The sequence below is a fragment of the Rana temporaria genome, chromosome 3 (assembly GCF_905171775.1).
Source record: "Rana temporaria chromosome 3, aRanTem1.1, whole genome shotgun sequence".
NCBI lineage: Eukaryota > Metazoa > Chordata > Amphibia > Anura > Ranidae > Rana > Rana temporaria.
Window position 1 is genome coordinate 106773464 of NC_053491.1, and position 21694 is coordinate 106795157.

At 42.7% G+C, this 21694-nt stretch overlaps 1 protein-coding gene across 1 annotated transcript in view; it reads left to right on the forward strand.

The window, feature by feature from the left end:
* The window catches only part of SND1 (staphylococcal nuclease and tudor domain containing 1), a 701900-nt gene that overhangs the window by 168104 nt on the left and 512102 nt on the right, over window positions 1–21694 (forward strand). The window contains exon 12 of the mRNA XM_040343211.1: window positions 14993–15093. Coding sequence (XP_040199145.1) covers window positions 14993–15093 — 101 coding nt within the window. The remainder of the gene's footprint in view (window positions 1–14992; window positions 15094–21694) is intronic.

Here is a 21694-nt window from a genome sequence, read left to right on the forward strand (position 1 = left end):
TCAGGCTCCCCGATGGGAATGGTAAGCCCCGAAAAACACCGGCTTCTGAAAGCGTTCCAGCAGCTCATGAGCCGCTTAAAATGCTTCCATATGAGACAGCCGCTGACTGAAAAAAAATAGCTCAACCCTGGTAAACCATTTGCAAACTGCAATATACGTATTGTGGTTGACAAGTAGATATTGTATTTTTTAATTGGTGTATTTTTTCCACAAAAAAAATGCATTTGAAAAACTGCTATTTAAATACCGTGACATAAAAATTGCACCAATCGCCATTTTATTCCCTAGGGTTTCTGCAAAAAAAAAATTGGGGGTTTAACCACTTCCATACCAGGTACTTACGCAGCTTCCCGCCCAAGCCAATTTTCAGCTTTCAGCACTGTCGCACTTTGAATGGCAATTGCGCGGTCATGCTACACTGTACCCAAACAAAATTGGCGTCCTTTTTTCCCCACAAATAGAGCTTTCTTTTGGTGGTATTTGATCACCTCTGCGATTTTTTTTTTTTGCGCAACAACTAAAAAAAGGCTGAAAATTTGAAAAAAAAAATACGTTTTTATTTTTTTGTTAATTTTTTTGTAAATAAGTTTTCTCTTTCAATTACGGGCACTGATATGGCGGCACTAATGGGCACCGATGAGATGGCACTGATGGACATCGATGAGGTAGTACTGACGGGCACAGATGAGGTGGCACTGATTGGCGGCGCTGGTATGCGACACTGATGGGCACACATAGGCGGCACTGATGGGCACACATAGGCGGCACTGATGGGCACACATAGGCGGCACTGATGGGCACACATAGGCGGCACTGATGGGCACACATAGGCAGCACTGATGGGCACACATAGGCGGCACTGATGGGCACACATAGGCGGCACTGATGGGCACACATAGGCGGCACTGATGGGCACACATAGGCGGCACTGATGGGCACACATAGGCGGCACTGATGGGCACTCATGGGCGGCACTGGGCACTCATAGGCGGCACAGATGGGCACTCATGGGCGGCACTGATGGATACTTATGGGTGGCACAGATGGGCACTGCTAGGTGGGCACTGGGCATGGATGGGCACTGTGGGGTGGCACTGATGGACACTGGGGTGGCGCTGATGGACACTGGGGTGGCGCTGATGGACACTGGGGTGGCGCTGATGGACACTGGGGTGGCGCTGATGGACACTGGGGTGGCAGCACTGATTGTTGCCAGTCAGTGCCCATTTGGGCACTGACTGGCTTTTTTTTTTTTTGTTTTTTTTTTTAATTTTTTTTTTATTTTTTTTTTTTTCTGGCTTTTTTTTTTTTTTTTTGCCCACCCTGGTGCTCCAGGGTGGGCATCCCTGGTGGTCCAGTGTGGCGATCCGAGGGGGGGCTGCGCTGATAAACAATCAGCGCGAACCCCCCCTGTCAGGAGAGCCGCCGATCGGCTATCCTCTACTCGCGTCTGTCAGACGCGAGTGAGGAAGAGCCATCGGCGGCTCTTCCTGTTTACATCGTGATCAGCCGTGGTTGGACACGGCTGATCACGTGGTAAAGAGTCTCCGCTGGAGGCTCTTTACCGAGATCGGAGATGCAGGGTGTCAGACTGACACCCCGCATCACCGATCGACGCGATGCGCGCCCCCACGGGCGCGCGCGGCATGAAATCCTGCAGGACGTTCTAGAACGTCCTGTCAGGATTTCATAACCACTTCCCGGACGTAAATCGGCCATAGGCCGGGCGGGAAGTGGTTAAGTTATTTTCCAGCAAAAAAAATACTGATTTAAACTTGTAAACAAAAAGTGACATAAGGCTTGGCCTTCAGGTGATTAAAGCAATCAGTGAGTTACTAATTCTTCTGTTAACCACTTAAGGACCGGACCAATATGCTGCTACATGACCCGAGGGGTTTTTACAATTCGGCACTGCGTCGCTTTAACAGACAATTGCGCGGTCGTGCGACCTGGCTCCCAAACAAAATTGGCGTCCTTTTTTCCCCACAAATAGAGCTTTCTTTTGGTGGTATTTGATCACCTCTGCGGTTTTTATTTTTTTGCGCTATAAACAAAAATAGAGCGACAATTTTAAATAAATGCAACATTTTTTACTTTTTGCTATAATAAATATCCCCCAAAAACAGTTTTCCTCAGTTTAGGCCGATACGTATTCTTCTACCTATTTTTGGTAAAAAAAATCGCAATAAGCGTTTATCGATTGGTTTGCGCAAAATTTATAGCGTTTACAAAATAGGGGATAGTTTTAGTGCATTTTTAGAAAAAAATTTTTTTTACTACTAATGGTGGCGATCCGCGATTTTTTTCGTGACTGCGACATGGCGGACACTTCGGACAATTTTGACACATTTTTGGGACCATTGTCATTTTCACAGCAAAAAATGCATTTAAATTGCATTGTTTATTGTGAAAATGACCGTTGCAGTTTGGGAGTTAAACACAGGGGACGCTGTAGGATTTAGTGTTCACCTAGTGTGTGTTTACAACTGTAGGGGGGTGTGGCTGTAGGACTGACATTGATCGAGTCTCCCTATAAAAGTGATGACTCGATCGATGCAGCGCCACAGTGAAGCACGGGGAAGCCGTGTTTACATACGGCTCTCCCCGTTCTTCAGCTTCGGGGAGCGATCGCGACGGGGCGGCTATAAACGAATAGCCGCGCCGTCATCCCGGAACGCTCCCCGAGGGAATCCGACCGCCACATGTAGCGGGGGGTCCCGATCGGACCCCCGACCCGCGGAAAGGCAGGGACGTACAGGTACGCCAATGTGCCTGTACGTGCCATTCTGCCGATGTATGTCTACATGCGGCGGTCAGGAAGCGGTTAAAATATTAAAACTGCTAAAATTTACCATATCTGAACACTGCAGCTATAGTATAAAGCTGTGTCCAGGTAAGGGGGAAGGGAATTCCTCAAGACTGCAGTTGTATAGTAGTTACATTGTGGGGGAAGTTGTAAAAGCAAGGCTGCCCTTTAGATATGGCTGTTGAAGGGTGGCACCCGTGTTTTTTTTGGGGGGGGGGGGGGAGTTTGTGGGCAGTGTTGCCAGCCATCAGTATTTTCACTGGCAGCCAGTAAAAAACACGCAAATTTTCCCTGCCAGTAAAAGGTTGCCAGTAAAAAATATGGCTGTGACGCTTGGTTTGGTCCGGAGCGGGCTGAGACCATCCGAGTGCCTGCTACAGTGTGATCTGGTGGAGTCGGTGCCTGAGCATGTCATGTTATGTCAAGGTGCAATGGAGCCAAGTAGATCGGCCAGAGCCTTGTGTACAGGTCTGCTGTATGGGAGCAAAGCAGGCTGGGACCGGGACTGTCAGTGCTGTTAAGACTGGAGTGGACTCGAGGGACCATTAGGCTTGGAGAGAGACAATCACTGTGACTCAGGAGGGGACGTGTTGGCGAGGTGTTGGTACAAAAGTCTATAGTTGCAGGGGATGATATGATGGTGACTCTAGTACAGTTTGGGGAGGCTTCCCTGAATAAGTGAGGTTTTCAGCGATTGTCTAAAGGCAGACAGGGTAGAAGCTGATCGGACATACTGGGGCAGGCAGTTCCAGAGGATGGGTGAGGCTCTGGAGAACTCCTGGTGGTAAGCATGGGAGGAGGTGACAAAAGAGCTGGAGGTCCTGGGAGGAGTGGAGACGACTATTTGGCCGATATTTGCAGATGAGGTTGGTGATGTAGCTGGGGGCAATGTTTTTTTAGTGGAGTAGGGGAAGCCAGTGAAGGGCTTGTGAGAGGAGCAGCAGTCACTAATCGGTTAGTAAGGTGTATTAGTCTAGCAGCAGCATTCATAATAGACTTAAGGGGGATAGGCCAGTAAGGAATGAGTTGTAGTAGTCAAGGTGGGAAATAACCAAGGAGTGATTAAGTTTTGTGGTGTCATTAGGAAGGGGCAAATCCTGTAAATCTGGCGGAGGTTAAGGCGACAGGAGGTTGCCAATGAATAGATGTGGGGGGTGTAGAAGAGGTATAGTGTTTAAAATAAACAAAAAATGAGCCAAGCTAAGTGAAGTCCAATTAAAGTTTACTCTCCCTTGCTGCTGATGGTTCCCTTTTTCTGTCCCAAAAGCCTTGGAGGAGACTGCATAGACTTTCGGAGCTGATGAAGAAAATAAATGTACAGTTAGGTGGAGGCAGGATAGGCTTCTCTGAGGAGGAAAGTTGTCAGGTTGCCTAAAACTGGATAGAGTTGGAAATAGTCGGACAGATTGGGGTACGGAATTGCAAAGGATGGGAGAGGCTCGGCGGAAGTCCTGGAGGCGAGTATGGTAGGAGGTGACAAGGATGCTAGAAAGCATGAGGTCTTGGAAGGAACGAAGGGGAAGATTTGATTGATATATTGAGACTAGATTAGTGATGTGGCTAGGGGCAGAGTTGTGGGTGGCTTTGTAAGTTAAGTATTTTATTTGTTGTGCGAGTGGCAGCCAATGGAATGATTGGCAGCGGTTTGTAAGGTGGAGAAGTCTGGCAGCAGCATTCATGATGGACTGAAGGGGGGGATAGCCTACTTAAAAAAAAAAAAGAGGAGGGAGTTGCAGTAGTTGTGGCGAGAGATCCAGTGTATACTGTATAAACGACCATAACATAAGGTTCACTTCCACTACTTATGCATTACATCAAAGAAATTACTATAATTTTATGTAATAAAATGTATGTTCAAGTCAGTAAATATTTAGTAAAAACAGGTCATGTTGACTGAAGTCTGGTCTATCTTTACGTCATTGTCTATATAAAGGCAGCATTACAAGGCCTGTTGCTGTTGTGTAGAGACTTCAGTCTATGGCTTATTATTATTATACATGATTTATATAGTGCCAACAGTTTACTCAGAGCTTTACAATGTAGAGGGGGGGACAGCACAATTACAATACAGAAGGTACAAGAGGGCCATACTCGTAGAGCTTGCATTCTAAAGGGAGGGGGTGGTGGTACAAAAGGTAATGGCTGCAGAGAATGATTTGATGGGGGTGCATATATAGGATAGGCCTTTGTTTATCTAAATGCACTACTGGTCGAGAGCGACAAACTAGAAATGGACAGTTGTGTCCAGAGGCTCTGTAGAGTAAAAGTATGCCCTTCATGTTAAATGCAGAAGAAAAAAAAGGAAAAAATAAAACTTAAGCTTCCTGAGGTGCCCCTGGGCACATTTCTCATAATGCATTCTTCACTTTGCCTGCTCCCTTCAGCACTTACTGTACTTGAGCTGTCCTTTTTGTAACATGAGCACTTAAGTAAATATTAAAACAAGAAGCGATTTCTAATGGAGCAGCACGAAAGTGCTGCAAATATTGTTGTTTCCCTATTAGATAAGGTTGAACTGACTGACCTGCTTTGATTATGCTGTGTGTGCTGATACTCGGTCATGCCTTTTGGTCCTAAATCAGATAATGCTTTCTGAAAGACACAGATCACACATTACACACACTACAAAAATTGCTGTCGCAAAAAAAGTATTCGAAATAATGTATACTGTTGTATACATGTACAATGTTAGGGAAGGGATATGTTGAGATATAAAAAATATATGTGTGTGTGTTTGTATATGTGTGTATATATATATATATATATATATATATATATATATATATATATATATATATATATATATATATATATATATATATATATATATATATATATTTATATAATTATGGCTTTCAATGGAGCTGGTTCTCACATCATAATTAAACCCTGGGCAAACATTTCCGTGCCCAACACTACAGGCGAGGGTCAGAAAAACTGTAGACATACTACATGAGGACCAGAGAGCCTGCAGACATGACAAGGAGAGGGTCAGAAAGCCTGCAGACATGACAAGGAGAGGGGTCAGAGAGACTGCAGACATGACAAGGAGAGGGTCAGGGAGACTGCAGACATGACAAGGAGAGGGTCAGGGAGACTGCAGGCATGACAAGGAGAGGGTCAGGGAGACTGCAGGCATGACAAGGAGAGGGTCAGGGAGACTGCAGGCATGACAAGGAGAGGGTCAGGGAGACTGCAGACATGACAAGGAGAGGGTCAGAGAGACTGCAGACATGGTACAGGTACTGTGGATGGTGTGGTGATGAATGGCTCCCCCATCCCTCAACATTTCTGTAGAGGGGGAGATGTTGCAGCTCAGTGTAAACAGCTCTAGGACCTGGGAGAGCATGTCCTCCCTCTACACTTGTTCAATGTGATCCTTGACCCCTCCCCCTGCTCTGAGTGTCGGACTCCTCTGCTCACTTTCTCCTTACTCAAATCGTCAGCAGTGTCCAGATCCAGACGGCACACAGATCCCCTCATGCTCACAGCCAGTCGTCTCAGAAGTGTCCCAGAGCAGACAGCAAGTGCTCTCCTGTTCCCTTCCATTGTCAGCAGGTCGGAAGTTGGGAAGGAGGAAGTTGGATCTTCCTCTGAATGCTGGTCCTCCAAGCACCTGATTGGTTGTTAGGATGCTAGCAACCAATCATTTTAACAGGCGGGACTTGGGAGACAACAGGAGAAACCCAGTAGTTCCACTTGATTGGGCACCTTTTCTGCTACTTGCAACCAGTTAATTTGTACTCTCCAAATGCGAGCAGGCGAGTACAAATTGAGGGCTGGGTATGCTGATTGTATTTATCGCCATGATCTGTCTACAAGAATTAGCAATTTATTATCGGTCACTGTCCCAATTTAAAAATGTTAAAGATGGAAGAATCACTACTGATTTAATAAGATCTCAGATCGATGTGGGTGATGTGGTAATCAACATCCACCGCTACCAGCCGTACTAAAGAAAAATACTTCTTGTAGCTGAAATGTTTTCATCTACTAAACAGTGGCATTACTATTCTAAAGTGTTTTCCATCTGATGTTCTGAAATGAAGTAACGTCTCTGCCAAAATAAATTTGCAATTGCATTTCACCTTCCCTCTGTAGGATCTGGCATCACCAATTTGTGTATAATATGCCAGAGCACCTTTCATGTGTATTGCACAATATAGCAGATGGTTGATTTTGCCCAAACAGGACTCAGAATGCATAGACACACACGAATGACATGTCATAATGCTATAAACCTGTTAAAGAATAACTCCACTTTCGTGGGGGGGAAAAATATAGCGTATAAAATTGCAACACAAGTCATATTGTAATTGGATGTCATTAAAAATTACCTTTCCTTTTCAATCTGCAGTGCTTTAACTTTCTGAAAATGCAATATGGCTACCTGGAGGTGTTCTGTACACAGAATACCCCCAAGAAACCATTTCCTGCTTGTGTAATTGGTTTACTAATTTTCCAAGAAGTCTGCACCAAGATTCAACAGGGGACCCTACAGGTGCACAGCTGATTGATAATGAAACCACTCCCATTAGACTCACTTTCCTACATGATACAGATTGTTTACTTCAGAATAACAAAGGTTGGAATCTGCAACAAAGTTTGTTAAAATCTTTGCAATTTACAGATATTGCCCAGAGGAGAATGTTTTTTAACAAAAGGAGTTGCGCTTTAAGGAAATAATTGTTGGCCTAATCAAACAATAATTTTATTGCTTGGTAAAATCTATAAAGACTCGCTGGCTTAGTATTAATTGACTACAATAAGGAGCTGTGTCCACAGAGAAATGAGCAATATATGTGCCATTGCAGACCCAGCCATTACTCACCTGGGTATCTGTGTAGAGCAGTGGTTCTCGACCTTTCTAGTGTCGTGACCCCTTGATAACATTTCACAAATTGTGGGGACCCCTAACAGTAAAATTTTCATAATGTGGTGTCTCGCAGCAGTGACACCTATGCTGAAATCAGGAGATAGGGTCTCCTTCAGCCCCTCCCACTTCACTTTCCTCACCAGTCAGCTGACTTATAGTCTCTGCCCCCCAGCCATGCCGTGAACTGAATGGCTACAAAGAGGCTGAGTGGGCGGCCGTGGGCTCTAGGAACAGCCCAGCTGGGCGGCCGAGAAAAGGCTGGGAGAGTGTTGTGGGCTTCAGAAACAGGCCAGGATTTGGTGACCCCTGGCAAATAATCATTTGACCCCCAAGGGGGTCCCGACCCCCAGGTTGAGAACCACTGGTGCAGAAGAACTGCACATTTCTCGGCTAAGACCCCCTTTACCTAATATTGGAGCACTTGCCTGTCCAGGGATCCAGCAGTGTCCTATCTGGTGCATTGCTTAGTGGTTCCACTAAGGGAAACCCAAAATGAAGCCTTGCTGCTTTACAGACTGCTCTCTACTGTGCATTTGCTCTGTGAATGTGCTGGCTGCGGAGGAAGGGGGCCAAATGTGGTAGCAGAGGGGGGGGGGGAGGCAGATAAGCAGTGCTTCCCCTTTTGGCGAAGCTCCGCTTTAAACCTTACATGATTGGGCTTTCTAATTTTACCTCTATCCAGTCCTCTCCCAGCCCCCCTAAAATAATAAAAGCAAAGGCAGGGCAAATCCTCCTGATAATTTTTTAATGGTATCTCAGGCCTCTTTCCAGCAAATCCTTGTCTTGTATGTAGATAGGGACAGCAGAAAAGTAGATTTCGAACTTGATCTGATAGCCATGGTCTGTGAGACAAAGTTGGGAAGATTAAAAATGTAGTTGTTGCGATATAGAAGGTATAAGGGCAGATCTTCCAGTGGAAGCGCCTGTTCCAGTAACGACTCTCTAAGAAGGGAACCCATCACTCTTACAGCTCCAGGGCCTGAAATGAAAATCTCCCTATCCCGATATAGACAGCAAAACATAAACTGACCGCATTCACTAAGAGATGAAGGTTTTGAGGGAGCCTCGCTGCTGTTTTTGCTTCTACTGTTATCTATTTTAATTTTAGTTATGAAAAATCGATTTCTGGCAGAGCATGAACAAAAATATTTAAATATTCCTAAAAATGAACCTAGCTGCAGTGGTGTTTGCCTATGAATATGGCATGTTGTCTATTGATTATTAGAATCTACTATCGCGGTCTACCCATCAGCTCTCTTTTGTTATATTTTGACAGCATAGCTGACTCGTGGTAATGTGGCAGGGCGAGTCAGTGATCCATTGCTTTGTAAATATCTGGTCAATGTTGTGGTCTTATGGATATTTTAATAAGTGCTTGAAGATTTGTGCAGGAGTACCATAATTTAATTGCCCAGAGTAATGAAGTATGATGACCTATTACTGTGATGGCCACAATATACTATGTAAAGCTTTTTTTTTAGTCAATATCCCCTCAGGTTCTTTTTGTATAAAGCAAACTGGATTAATGCTTGTTTGCACACTGGTTCCCTCCAGTCAATTGTGTAAGTTTCCCAGCTCCCTCCAGTGTCATGCAGACTAAGCTGCTGCTCATTAATGTGTTATTATATTTTGGAGATTGCTTCTCACACATTGCAGCGTACTGGATTTCTTAACAGTCTGATTTTTTTTTTCTCATAATCCAAAAGCAAAAAGTCACTGCTGTTTTTTCAGTCTGCTAGTGGGGTATTCAGGAGTAAATTACTTATGCTATACTTTTTAGAGGGCTGTCAACATCAGGTTTTTATGTTTTTTTTTTTTTTTTTTCTTTTTACAAGTGGACAAGATAACTTTAACAGTCATCTGGCATTTGTATTTCTATTAAGTCCTTTTTTTTTAATGCAAAAATGGCAGCTTGGATACATTTTTGACGGTGTATCACAATGTATTTCACGTTATCTGATCTAAGAAATGGGTCTGGGCAAGTTTTCTTTAGTGATTTAGTACAGATGTATATAACTATTAAACTGATTTTACATTTTTAAAACACAATTAAACATTTAAATGGCGTATCCTTTCTTTAATAATGTAAAGAGCGGTTGCTCTTATACTTTTTTTTTAGTCCTGGGTGCCCTCTCATTGCAGAGGACTTGGTTGCTAGCGGATACCTACCTTCTCATTGACTTTCTAGAGCTGAGACATTTGGTTGGCCCATCAGTACTGGACCCCTAGGTGTTTGTGCATCATTAGAAAATCCTGTTGGATAATACTATGGTCTATATAAATCATCAAAGGGGGGTGCTAGAAATGACGCTACACAAATGAAGACTTTATCTTCTTCGGCAGATCTTTACATTCCAGCCCTTTCCACCATCCACATCCCAGGTGGGAAATTGGCAGCCTTTCTCAGCATCTGGACTCGGGAGCATGGTCTCCCATTTTGGAAGTGTTTCAACACCTTTGCCATGCGTGAGGGATGCTGGATTTAGATCTTCTGGTGTCCAGGTTAAACAACAAGCTGGATTGGTTTGTTCAAGAACCCTCAGACATTTACATTGGCTCCTTTTGTTGATGCATTAGGCTCGGTTCAACCTGATCTACACCTTTCTGCTATTGATCACTGCTTAGAGTATCTAGAACTTAGTCAGTGATTGTTGTGAAAGGTTTGCTTAACTGCTTGTCCACAGAGCCATGTTTTCAGTTTTTAAATGCATTTTTGTCATGAAGATTAGGTAAACCCCATACAATATACCGTTTTTCTAAAAGGAAGCACCCTGGAGAATTAAATGGTGATACAATGTCACACAGTTAATTTTAGTGCATGCAAACCTCTAGCTATACATACTGTAGCTGCTGAATAAAAATTAGGTACTTACCAGTGTCTGGGGTCCAGTGCTGTCTTCTTGCAGCTGGTTCTTCTTACCACGGCTGGTGCTCATGTTCCTGAAGAACCACAGCTGGCTCGCCACTGTAGCATGTGTGTCCACACACGACGTGTCTCGGGAGGGGAGAAGTGGGACAGGGTTTTTATCCTCCCACCGAACCAATTAATGTCACGTGTGTGTAGGTTACTTTGCACCAGGGCCGAAACAACTAATCGATTATGAAATTAATCGATTACAATTTTCATAATCTATTAATCGGCCAGTAACATAATGGGGTTAGAAAAACTAAAATTAGCCCTTTTTATAGTACAAAAAAGCAAATGGCTACTGTAAATATCACTTTCACTGTCCCACAGTAAATAAATGAACCCCTTACAGTAGCGATTATTTGCTCTTTTTGTACTTATTTTTGTTTTTTTTAACCCCATTATGTTACTAAACATCTCAGGCCTGGGTTCACACCTCTGTTTTTTGGTGCTTTTTGCAGAAACACACTACAGTTCATTTACATAGTTTCCTATGGGACACATTCACGATTTTTTTTCAGCTGCTGCGCATTTGGAAAGGGCAAGGACTTAACGCAAACCGGTGCCCTTTTTATTTTTTGGTTCAATATACTTCAATGGAGAAGCTGTAGAAAAGCATGTAATGTGTTTTTGCAGCAATTTGTGTTTTGTAATCTGCCCAACAACAATTTTTTTTTTAAGGCTATTATCCAATTAATCTAAACAATAATCGGCCAACTAATCGATTATGAAAATAATCGTTAATTGCAGCCCTACTTTGCATGAACATCAAGGCGGCACTTTAAAATACAGTAAAACCCTGGTTTGAGAGTAACTTGGTTTGAGAGCGTTTTGCAAGACCAGCAACATTTTTAAATACATTTTGACTTGATGTACAAGCAGTCTTGATATACAGGTAGCATCAGGTTACAACCGAGTCTAAAAAAAGTTGCGACCTCTAACTGTAGCAATATGGTTGCATTTATTGAAGGTGCAACATATTGCTACACTTAAGCCCCATACACACGATCTGACTTTTTGACAACAAACTTCAAAATTAGCAGGTTTTCAAAAAATCAGACCATGTGTATGCTCCATCGGACAAACTTTTTTAGTTTGCTCTGCAAATGGACAAACTTTTTTTTAGTTTGCTCTGCAAATGGACAAACTTTTTTTAGTTCGCTCTGCAAATGGACAAACTTTTTTTAGTTCGCTCTGCAAATGGACAAACTTTTTTAGTTTGCTCTGCAAATGGACAAACTTTTTTAGTTCTCTCAGCAAATGGACAAACTTTTTTAGTTTGCTCTGCAAATGGACAAACTTTTTTAGTTCTCTCAGCAAATGGACAAACTTTTTTAGTTCGCTCTGCAAATGGACAAACTTTCCGGCAATAAAATTCCTACGGTGCAAAGTCCTATTGTGTGTGTGTGTACAGAAATCCATCGGACTTTAGTCCAAAGTACAAACACGTATGCCCAGAACCAATGTTAAAATCAACCAACAATAACAGAAGTTGACCAAAGGGTGACGAAAAAGAGCAGAAAAATCACGTTATTTTGGGAAAGTTTGCAGAAAAAGTCCTGCCGTGTGTATGCTATGGGCATTCACGGCCAACTCCCTTCGGAAAAAAATCCACAGAAGTTTGTTTCAAGTCCGATCGTGTGTATAAAGCTTTAGATGCGCCTCTCTTCTCTTTTATACTCTGGAGCTCCTGCTGGATTTCGAACGCCTTGTGGAGGCTTCCATTTGTAGATGGACATTTTATGGTTACACAACCTATCACAATGCTATAATCTTTTTAACCAAGGTATATATAAAAAAAACTCCTGTAAGACGAGCATAATGAGCTAGTATGCATGGCATACTAGCTCATTATGTAATGCCTCAGATTGAAGCCCCCGCAGCCATCCTCTTCCAACGATCGGGCAGCCGACATCTTGCCCAAGGGTTACATCCGCGTATCGCTGGAGCCACGATGATATCACTCCCGCGCATGCAGGCAATGACATCATGGCCTCAATGAGGAACAGGTCACTACAGTGCGCCTGCGCCGTATACGGTGGCACCCATGGTTTTAGTAAATATCTCCTAAACTGTGGGGCAGTATTGCTCTCCCTCGCCTTGATGAACAGTGCAACAACCTGCAGCTGGAGAATCTGTATTCTGGTGACAAACATGTAGTGAAGCCAGGTCCCTAAAATCTAGAAAGTTGGCTGTCTCTGACAGAGCATTTTTTATTTTACTAGTAATGTTGGGCAAGAACAAGTGCCGAGTGGCTTCGCTGCTGGCTAAATTTACTTTTATTTGAAATAAGGCAACGGATAAATAAAATGAGAAATTAAATGGCTTGGGATTTAATGTGTAAAAAGCCTAGGGTTTAAAAAAAAGTGAAAAATATTGCAGAAGGTGCTGTTAAATGGTATATGAATTTAATAAACTGCTAAAAAAAAATGTTTTATAATAGCAGACCGTGAGAAAGTGTAATGTCTGCAACTTTAGAAAATGTTTTTTTCTTCAGCAACAACTAACATTATTTGCAAATTAAATTGGAAGAAATGGTATGGGTGCCTTTGTTTTTAATATAGTTCTTGGTTTGGTCGTATCATTTCACATTAAGACTGGATGTAATCTTCTTTTTTGTCATTGATCTTTAAAGTGTTTCTCTAGAACGCTTGTGGTTTCCAGAAAACTGTCACCACTACACACAGAGAAGGCAACACATTGTTTGCTCTTCCCAAGTGTTTTTCCTGTTCCTTACTGCCACATGAACTTTTGGCAGTGTAAATGGGGGATAGTAGGTGGATTTTTGTAACAGGCCTGTGACATTATTTTTCTTTATTGCACCGATAGCTTTCAGCTTCAAACGTAATGTCTTAATATATCTAGAATACCTGCTGCTGTTATAAAGTGTCTCGTAGGATTTTGCAAGCTCCACTGTAAAGACCGTGTGTATCACAAAGATGTAAGAGAGATGGTCAAAAATGTTTAGTTGCAAGTAATTTTAATTTGTATAATTTAATATTGTAGGCCTAGTGCAAGGACTCTTGTGATTAACTATGGACTTTGCTTTCAATATGCTGCAGCACTGTACAATGTTTGTGCTTTATTGGTAGTTCTCAAGTCTGAGTTGATCCATTCATTGAAAACAATGCACCTCTTAGGTGGCTGATGTCTAAAATATTAGAAGAAGCACAGAACCGCTAGCCACTCCCTTTAGTGGATATACTACAAATTGCTGTTAATAAAAGGAAATACTTATAGCAAACCTTTATCCATTTAGGAAAAGGGATGTACCTCACCCATGGTTGTGAACACTGCCATTAGCTAAGAGCACTGATCGGGAGTCTGTCAGCTGCTGGACATGCACATGGGCAGAATGTCCATTTTTTTTGTGGAACTGCCAAATCTCTCCAGACATTCTGCCTGTGTGTATGGGGCTTAAGTAGAACATATTTTATATGTAAACTGATATGATTTCTCTACATATATACGCCATTTTAAAGCAATGGTTATAAAAGTTTATTTAAATTCTAGTTTAATTTAGAAATATGTCAAATAATTTAATAGAAACCAATACTTAAGGAGATGGCTGTGATTACTGCGCATCTTCTTAAACGGCTGGTTACCTGGCTGTGTCTGGCTTCAATACTTTGGCATGCTTATTGCAAGTCAACAATTCAAAGTCATTCTGGGTTCAGAACTTCCTCGGCCATAACTGAAACCCATACTGAGGAGATGCATAACTTCCATAGTTGAGCTCAACTTTCTTTTAAAACTTGTTGACCTAGAATAAGCACACCTTTAGGTAAAGTATTGAGGCCATAGACTGCCAACGAGCTAGTATTGTCAAATGACGATCAAATCCAGACATTCAAAAAGGTTGATAAAAATGTGGTTGCAAGAAGCACCAATAATCATACAAAAATTCAGTAGTTCTCCACATGATGACCCAGGTAAAATAACCTGTTAACCTCCCAGGAGACGGCCTTCTACTAAATGGCTCGGTATTAAAATGCCATACTAGCTCTACTCTTCTTGATCATGTGATACTGGAGACTTTACTCTTGGTGCAGCATGCACACACCTTTTCCCATTTATTTTTTTTCATGCTCAGATTAGTTGTGTTTTTGTAATTTACTCAGTTTTTGTGTATCCACTGTTGTACAATTATATAATACAGTAGTTATATAATTTAAAAGGTATTGCATTATATTTTTTAGACCTTAAGTGGAACAGTGTTTTTTTTTGTGTATCTAACTGGTATAATTTGCCATTGGTGAGAGATGCTGTAAGAGCTTGGTAATCTTTTTCTTGGTACAAATTTAATTTCACATTTAAAAGTGATTTCCTCTTAAAAGTCCATATTTCCTTGGAAACTGTATGTATCTAGAGCCAATTTTGAAAGCTTTATTCTCATTTACAGGTAAATGTGAATGTGGACTACATCCGTTCTGCTAGTGCAGCCACAGACACCGTTCCAGCATTTCCTGAGCGTACCTGTGCCACAATCACTATTGGTGGCATGTAAGTATTTGTTGATATCCTGCATATAAACATGTCTCTTTACTTTAGTGTTTTCATGTTTGAATGTTCACTTTTGATTTGTTCAATAGTCAATATGTGTGCTAAAATTGCCCTTAAGAAAAAATCGGTTCTGTGTAAATTATGAGCAAATGGCTAACCCCTCCCCATCACCTGCCTTTTCATTGTTAAATTGCATGGAAATTCCTGCTATAATTAAATAATAAAACAAAGAACTGATTCAGATAGGCAATTTCAGTATGTAACATCTTGAGATTGGGCAACAGCATGCAACATGCCTTTCTATGTCAAATCTATCTTGAAGCATGTGGTAAATGGGTAGTGTCCCCAGCGTTCGATATTTAAGCGGTAGTTCACCCTCACTTACATCATTTTACCATCGAGACAGGCATTGTAGCGCGAGCTACAGTATGCCTGTCCCGATTTTTTTACCCCCGTACTCACTGTGTACTTGTACATTAAAGATTTCGGCTCCCGCGGGGAATGGGCGTGCCTATGGAGAGGGAGGATGATTGACGGCCGGCCCTGGCACGTCACTCTCCCCGAAGACAGCCGGAGTAGGTCTCGGCTCTTCACGGCGCCTGCGCACAGGCTATGCGCAGGCGCCGTGAAGAGCCAAGCCTATTTCGGCTATTTCCGGAGAAGCGTGACGCGCCAGAGCCGGCCGTCAATCATCCTCCGTCTCCATAGGCACGCCCATTCCCCGAGGGGAGTCGGTATCTTCAATGTACGAGTACAAGGTGAGTACGGGGATAAAAAAATCGGGACAGGCATACTGTAGCTCGCGCTACAATGCCTGATTTTATGGTATAAGAAAAAAATTTTTTTTTTTTGCGTTTATAGGGTGAACCCCCGCTTTAAGGAACCGTAAGCCGTCTGCTTCCTTTTTTTAACAGACCTTGCAGCTCAAAATCAAAGGGTCTGGAATGGGAGGGGGGAAGGGGGGAGAAGGAAGGATTAAGTACCGGGACCAGGGCTCATACCCACATTCTACACCGTGAGGTGTCTGGCCTCCACCCATCTTGACCATATTTTTTGGAACTTGTTGGGACAATTACGGTCCATATATGTCAGCTTATACAAGGGGAGGGGCAGCATTCACCCCGTCTGCTTCCTTAACCACTAAATAACCTGATTGTTAAAGAGTGGGCAGCCGCTGCATCCTTAACTTATAATACTTCAGCTGTCAGCAGGGTTTCCTGCTAAAAGTAAAAAATAGTCTGGTCTGGTATGGATTTTTAAGGGAACCCCCTGTCAAAATTTTAAAAACAAATGGCGCAGGGTCCCACCAACAAAACCATACCACACTCTTATCTGAGCATGCAGACTGGCATGTCAGGAAAGGGACGGGACAAGTGACAAGACCCTCTTTCCCTGTTTTCTGTGTGAATGAGTATGGGGTACATAGCTCTATTCACCCAAAAAAGTGTAGTGTGTAAAAAACGTTTTTGACAAGTCTTTGATTTAATGAGTACTTGTGCAGATGCTTAGTATCTGCACAGATATATCTATATATATATATATATATATATATATATATATATATATATATATATATATATATATATATATATATATATATATATATATATATATATATATATATATATATATATATATATATATATATATATATATATATGTATATATATATATATATATATGTGTATCTGCAACCCTAGCTTTCAGCCACTTTATTGTAAAGAGTTTTATGTGTCCTATGTAGTGTTAAACTTTGCTTCCCCCTGACAGGTACATAAAAGTATCGTGTAGTTAACCACTTAAGACCCGGACCATTATGCAGGTTAAGGACCTTGCCCCTTTTTGCGATTTGGCACTGCGTCGCTTTAACTGACAATTGCGCGCTCGTTCGACGTAACTCCCAAACAAAATTGACGTCCTTTTTTTTCCACACAAATAGAGCTTTCTTTTGGTGCTATTTGATACCCTCTGCTGTTTTTATTTCTTTGCGTTATAAACAAATAGAGCGACAATTTTAAAAAAAAAAGCAATATTTTTTCCTTTTTGCTATAATAAATATCCCCCAAAAATATATATAAAAAAAAAGTTTTTTCCCCTCAGTTTAGGCCGATATGTATTCTTCTACATATTTTTGGTAAAAAAAAAACCGCAATAAGCGTTTATCGGTTGGTTTGCGCAAAATGTATAGTGTTTACAAAATAGGGAATAGATTTATTGCATATTTTTTTTTTTTTTACTACTAATGGCGGCGATCAGCGTTTTTTTTTCGTGACTGCGACATTATGGCGGACGACAGACAATTTTGATACATTTTTGGAACCATTGTCATTTTCACAGCAAAAAGTGCTATAAAAATGTTTACTGGGAAAATTACATTTTCAGTTTAGGAGTTAACCATTAGGGGGCACTGTAGGGGTTAAGTGTGACCTCATATGTGTTTCTAACTGTAGGGGGGGGCGGGGTTGGACATGTGAAGTCATTGATCGTCTCTCCCTATATCAGGGAACAGACGATCAATGACACTGCCACAGTGAAGAACAGGGAAGGTGTGTTTACACACACCTCTCCCTGTTCTAAAGCTCTGGTGAGCGATCGCAGGACACCGGCGGCGATCGCGTTACAGAGCTTAGGACCGGGTCGTGAGCGCGCTGCACGGCTGGGCTTAAAGAGACACATACATGTACGTGATTGTGCCCAGCCGTGCCATTCTGCCGACGTATATATGGGCGTGAAGGGGTCCTTAAGTAGTTATATTAAGTTTAAGGGAGTGGCAGAGGACTTTGGTGTGGAGAGGGCTAGGACTTTGCAAGGGGGGCATCCTTAAATGCGTGTACTCACAGGTACAATAAAATGCAGGACAACTTGATCTAGGGAGAAAGTGTGTTTTACCAGTACTTCCATATAATTTTTCATGTGTTTAAATAAATCACACACAGGCTAGTGTGAATGTTGACTATAGAGGTAAAATCCAACTTAAATATGCAACATCTGTATGCTCTTCGAAGCGCCTCCCCTTAACTGGTGCTCCCAGTAAGGGTGGCAAGGAGGGAGTGTGTAATGTGTTAATTTAGTAGCTAGTAGACTGTGCGTCAATCACTATGCAGCAACCAGTTGCATATTGAAAGATGGCTGTTGCATTAACCACTTCAGCCCCGGAAGGATTTACCCCCGACCTGACATGGCCTTTTTTTGAGATTCGGCACTACGTCGCTTTAGCTGGGAATTGCGCAATCATGCTGCAACGTTATACCCAAAAATATTTACATTACTTTTTTTTATCGGAACTGCGACATGGCGGACAGATAAAACACTTTTGACACTACTTTGGGACCATTGACATTTATACAGCGAGATCAGAGCTAAAAATAGCCACCGATTACTGTATAAATGACACCGGCAGGAAAGAAGTTAAACACTAGGGGGCGATCAAGGGGTTAAGTGTGTTGCCTCACTGTGTTCTAACTGTAGGGGGATGGGCTCACTACATCATGACAGCAGTAGATCTCTGTCATGTTGCTAGGCAGAACAGGGAAAGGCCTTGTTCTGCCTCTCCTCGTCGCAATCATGGGGTGCTGGCAAACATGGTGATCTATGGTGTCCTTGTCACTGTGGCCATTGCCCCTTCTTTGCAGTGTTTGTGGGGGCACCTTGTGGCTACATTGTCTCTTCCATACTTGTATGTTTGCCTAGTTGGCACAGGTATAAAACTAGCGGCCATCCAGCTGTTGCGGAACTACAAGGCATTGCAAGGCCGACCGTTACAAGCATGACTCCCAGAGGCATGATGGGACTTTTAGTTTCTGCAACAGCTGGACGGCTTCCAGTTAGACACCCTTGGACTTGGTTATGTACAGCCTTAAATCCTGCTACCCTGCAGTTGTTACCCTTGCGGGTTTCATCTCCCTCCTATTTTTTATTTTTTTTTCTAAGTAGCAATCTCTGTCCTAGTTAGACTTTTGCTAATCTTCCTGTTCTCTACAAGGGTTTATTAAAGTATTGAGGCCATAGGACTGCCAACGAGCTAGTATTTTCAAATGAAAATCTAATTCAGAAAAAGTAGTACTGCTCAACTTGAAATTCAAAAAGGTTCCCTCTTCCGGTCCACAAGAGACCGTCTACAGAAATGCAAGGTCCACCACATTTCTCTCCTGGGAAGAGGGGCCTCTGTGGATGACTATCCTCCCCAAACTTCTTTATCTCTTCCAGACATTGCCCATTCCAATTCCATATGCAGACTTGAGAAAGCTCCAGGCAAACTTGAAGCACTTTGTCTGGAACTACGGGAGGCAAAGAGTACCACGCACGGTCCTGACGGCGTCTCATTCCGACGGGGGATTGGGGTTTCCTGACCTAATTAAATCTTACCAGGCAGCTCAGCTGCGCCATGTTACCTCCTGGTTTCCCCAACGTTCTTACAATAAGTAGACAGAAATCGAAAAAATATGGCTTGCGCCCACACACCCAAACGGCTTGCTCTGGAATGCGAATGCAGAGGTGGACTTGGGCCGGCTTCTAGGACCTATGCTTCACCTTGGGTTGCTCTGGCGCTGATTGTCTCGGGCACATAGCCTGGGCTCGGAAAGGTCTCTTTTGACCTCCTTCCTGTATAACCCCAGGATGCCTGCCGGTCTCATTTATCAGATGTCTTTGCCTTGGGCGACACAAGACCTGTTCCACTTTGGCCACCTAGTGGACCATATATCACGCAAGATGCTTTCATTCTCTGTGATCTGCCTCGCCAGGTGATTGAAGAATAAATAAAGCTGAGCAATGTCCGCACAAAGTGTAAACAGTGTGACAAAATATCCAGATAAGGCAATATAAAACCTATTGCTATAAGATGTGTCGGTACATATAAATTAATAAGTGCTATAAACAATAAATGCTACCCAGCATTATACCATGATTTAGCAACAAAACCCATCAATACAGGAAATGTATTATATCAAAATGGTAGCGATGCACACCACATGACACATGTTCACCAAAGTGAAAAAGTGATAGTAAAAATAAAGTAAATGAGTACTAAAGTCCAATGATAAAAATGTCCAGTATTATTCAGTATTGCGCTTCCAATAATATGAGCCCAGATCGGTGCGTGGTCACACAGTGAAAGGTGCTCTGACACGGCAAAAGATCCTTAGGCTTCGTCAACAAACTGTTCTTGGATGGTTGGGAGAAGTTGCTCTTGGAGGATGTTTTTGTACCATTCTTCATGGCTGTGTTCTTAGGCAAAATTGTGAGTGAGCCCACGCTCTTGGCTGAGAAGAAACCCCACACATGGTCTCCAGGATGTTTTACATTTAGTATGACACAGGGCTCATGGTAGCTCTCACCTTTTCTCCAGACAGGGTTTTTTCTGGATACCCCAAACAATCGGAAAGAAGATTTATCAAAGAAAATGACTTTTACGCAGTCCGATCCCTGTCCCTTTTGCAGAATATCAGTCTGTCCCTGTTTTTTTTCCTGCCTGATAATTTTAATCACCTCTGCCGGTGTTTAAATGATTTGTTTTATGTAAACCGATATATTCTGCTGACTGGATCATTGAAAGAAAACTTAAAGGAAACTAATGTAGCCATCACATCCAAGAATTGGTAAGCTGCCATAATGTTTGCTTTTGGATTAGTACCACATTAAAGAGGAAGTAAACTCTCCTGGGGAAAAAAAAAAACCTGCAAGAGAAAGGCATAATGAGCTAGTATGCATAGAATACTAGCTCATTATGAATGACTTGCCTGTGGTCGAAGCCCCCAAAGCGCTTCTTGTTCCCCTCCTATGTCCCCTCCGAGCGTCTTCCGGGTATCGGCGCTGTGACTGTCCGGAGCTGTGATGATGTCACTTCCGCGCATGCGCGCGGACGGCATAATCCCGGCATGATCCAATTCATAAAATGGGACGATCAGTGCGCCTGCACTGTAGACATCAGTGCAGTGTTTTCTGCAAATATCTCCTTAACCGTGTAGGTTAAGGAGATATTTCTTGCACCTGTGTACAGGTAAGCCTTAATCTAGGGTTACCTGTAAGTGCAAGTTGTCAGAGTGAGTTTACAACCACTTTAAATGTCGGGGCAAGCCGTCCATATCCTCCACCTCACGTGTCAAACACAAGGCCCATGGGCTGAATCTGGCCTGCCTTCCCCCTAAACTCCATCTACACCTTGTCTCAGCAGTCGGTAGCAAAAAAGCAAAACCCCTCCATCAGATCCTGTGCTTTTCCACCCCCTCGTCTCGGCAATCAGCAGGTGGTGCCAGCCCTCCTCCAGACCCCCTGCACTTTATGCTTCCCAATTCCACCCTCAACTTCTTCCCAGCAGCAGTACAAAATAAGGGTGGGTGCGCTGTGATGTAAGGGATGATGGAAGACACTTGGCTTCTGCTGGTGTGTGTCTCGACATATCGTGTAAAAGGAAGTGGGGTGCTCTGGACATTGTCTTGGATAGAACTGGTCCTTTGAGGGCATCTATAGTGAAATGGAGTTTGACACCCCTGCTCTACCTGATGTAACAATGGATAATGCTATACAAACAATTCAGTATTTTGTGCTGTCGTGGCCAAAAGTTTTGAGAATGACACAAATATTTATTTTCACAATGTCTGCT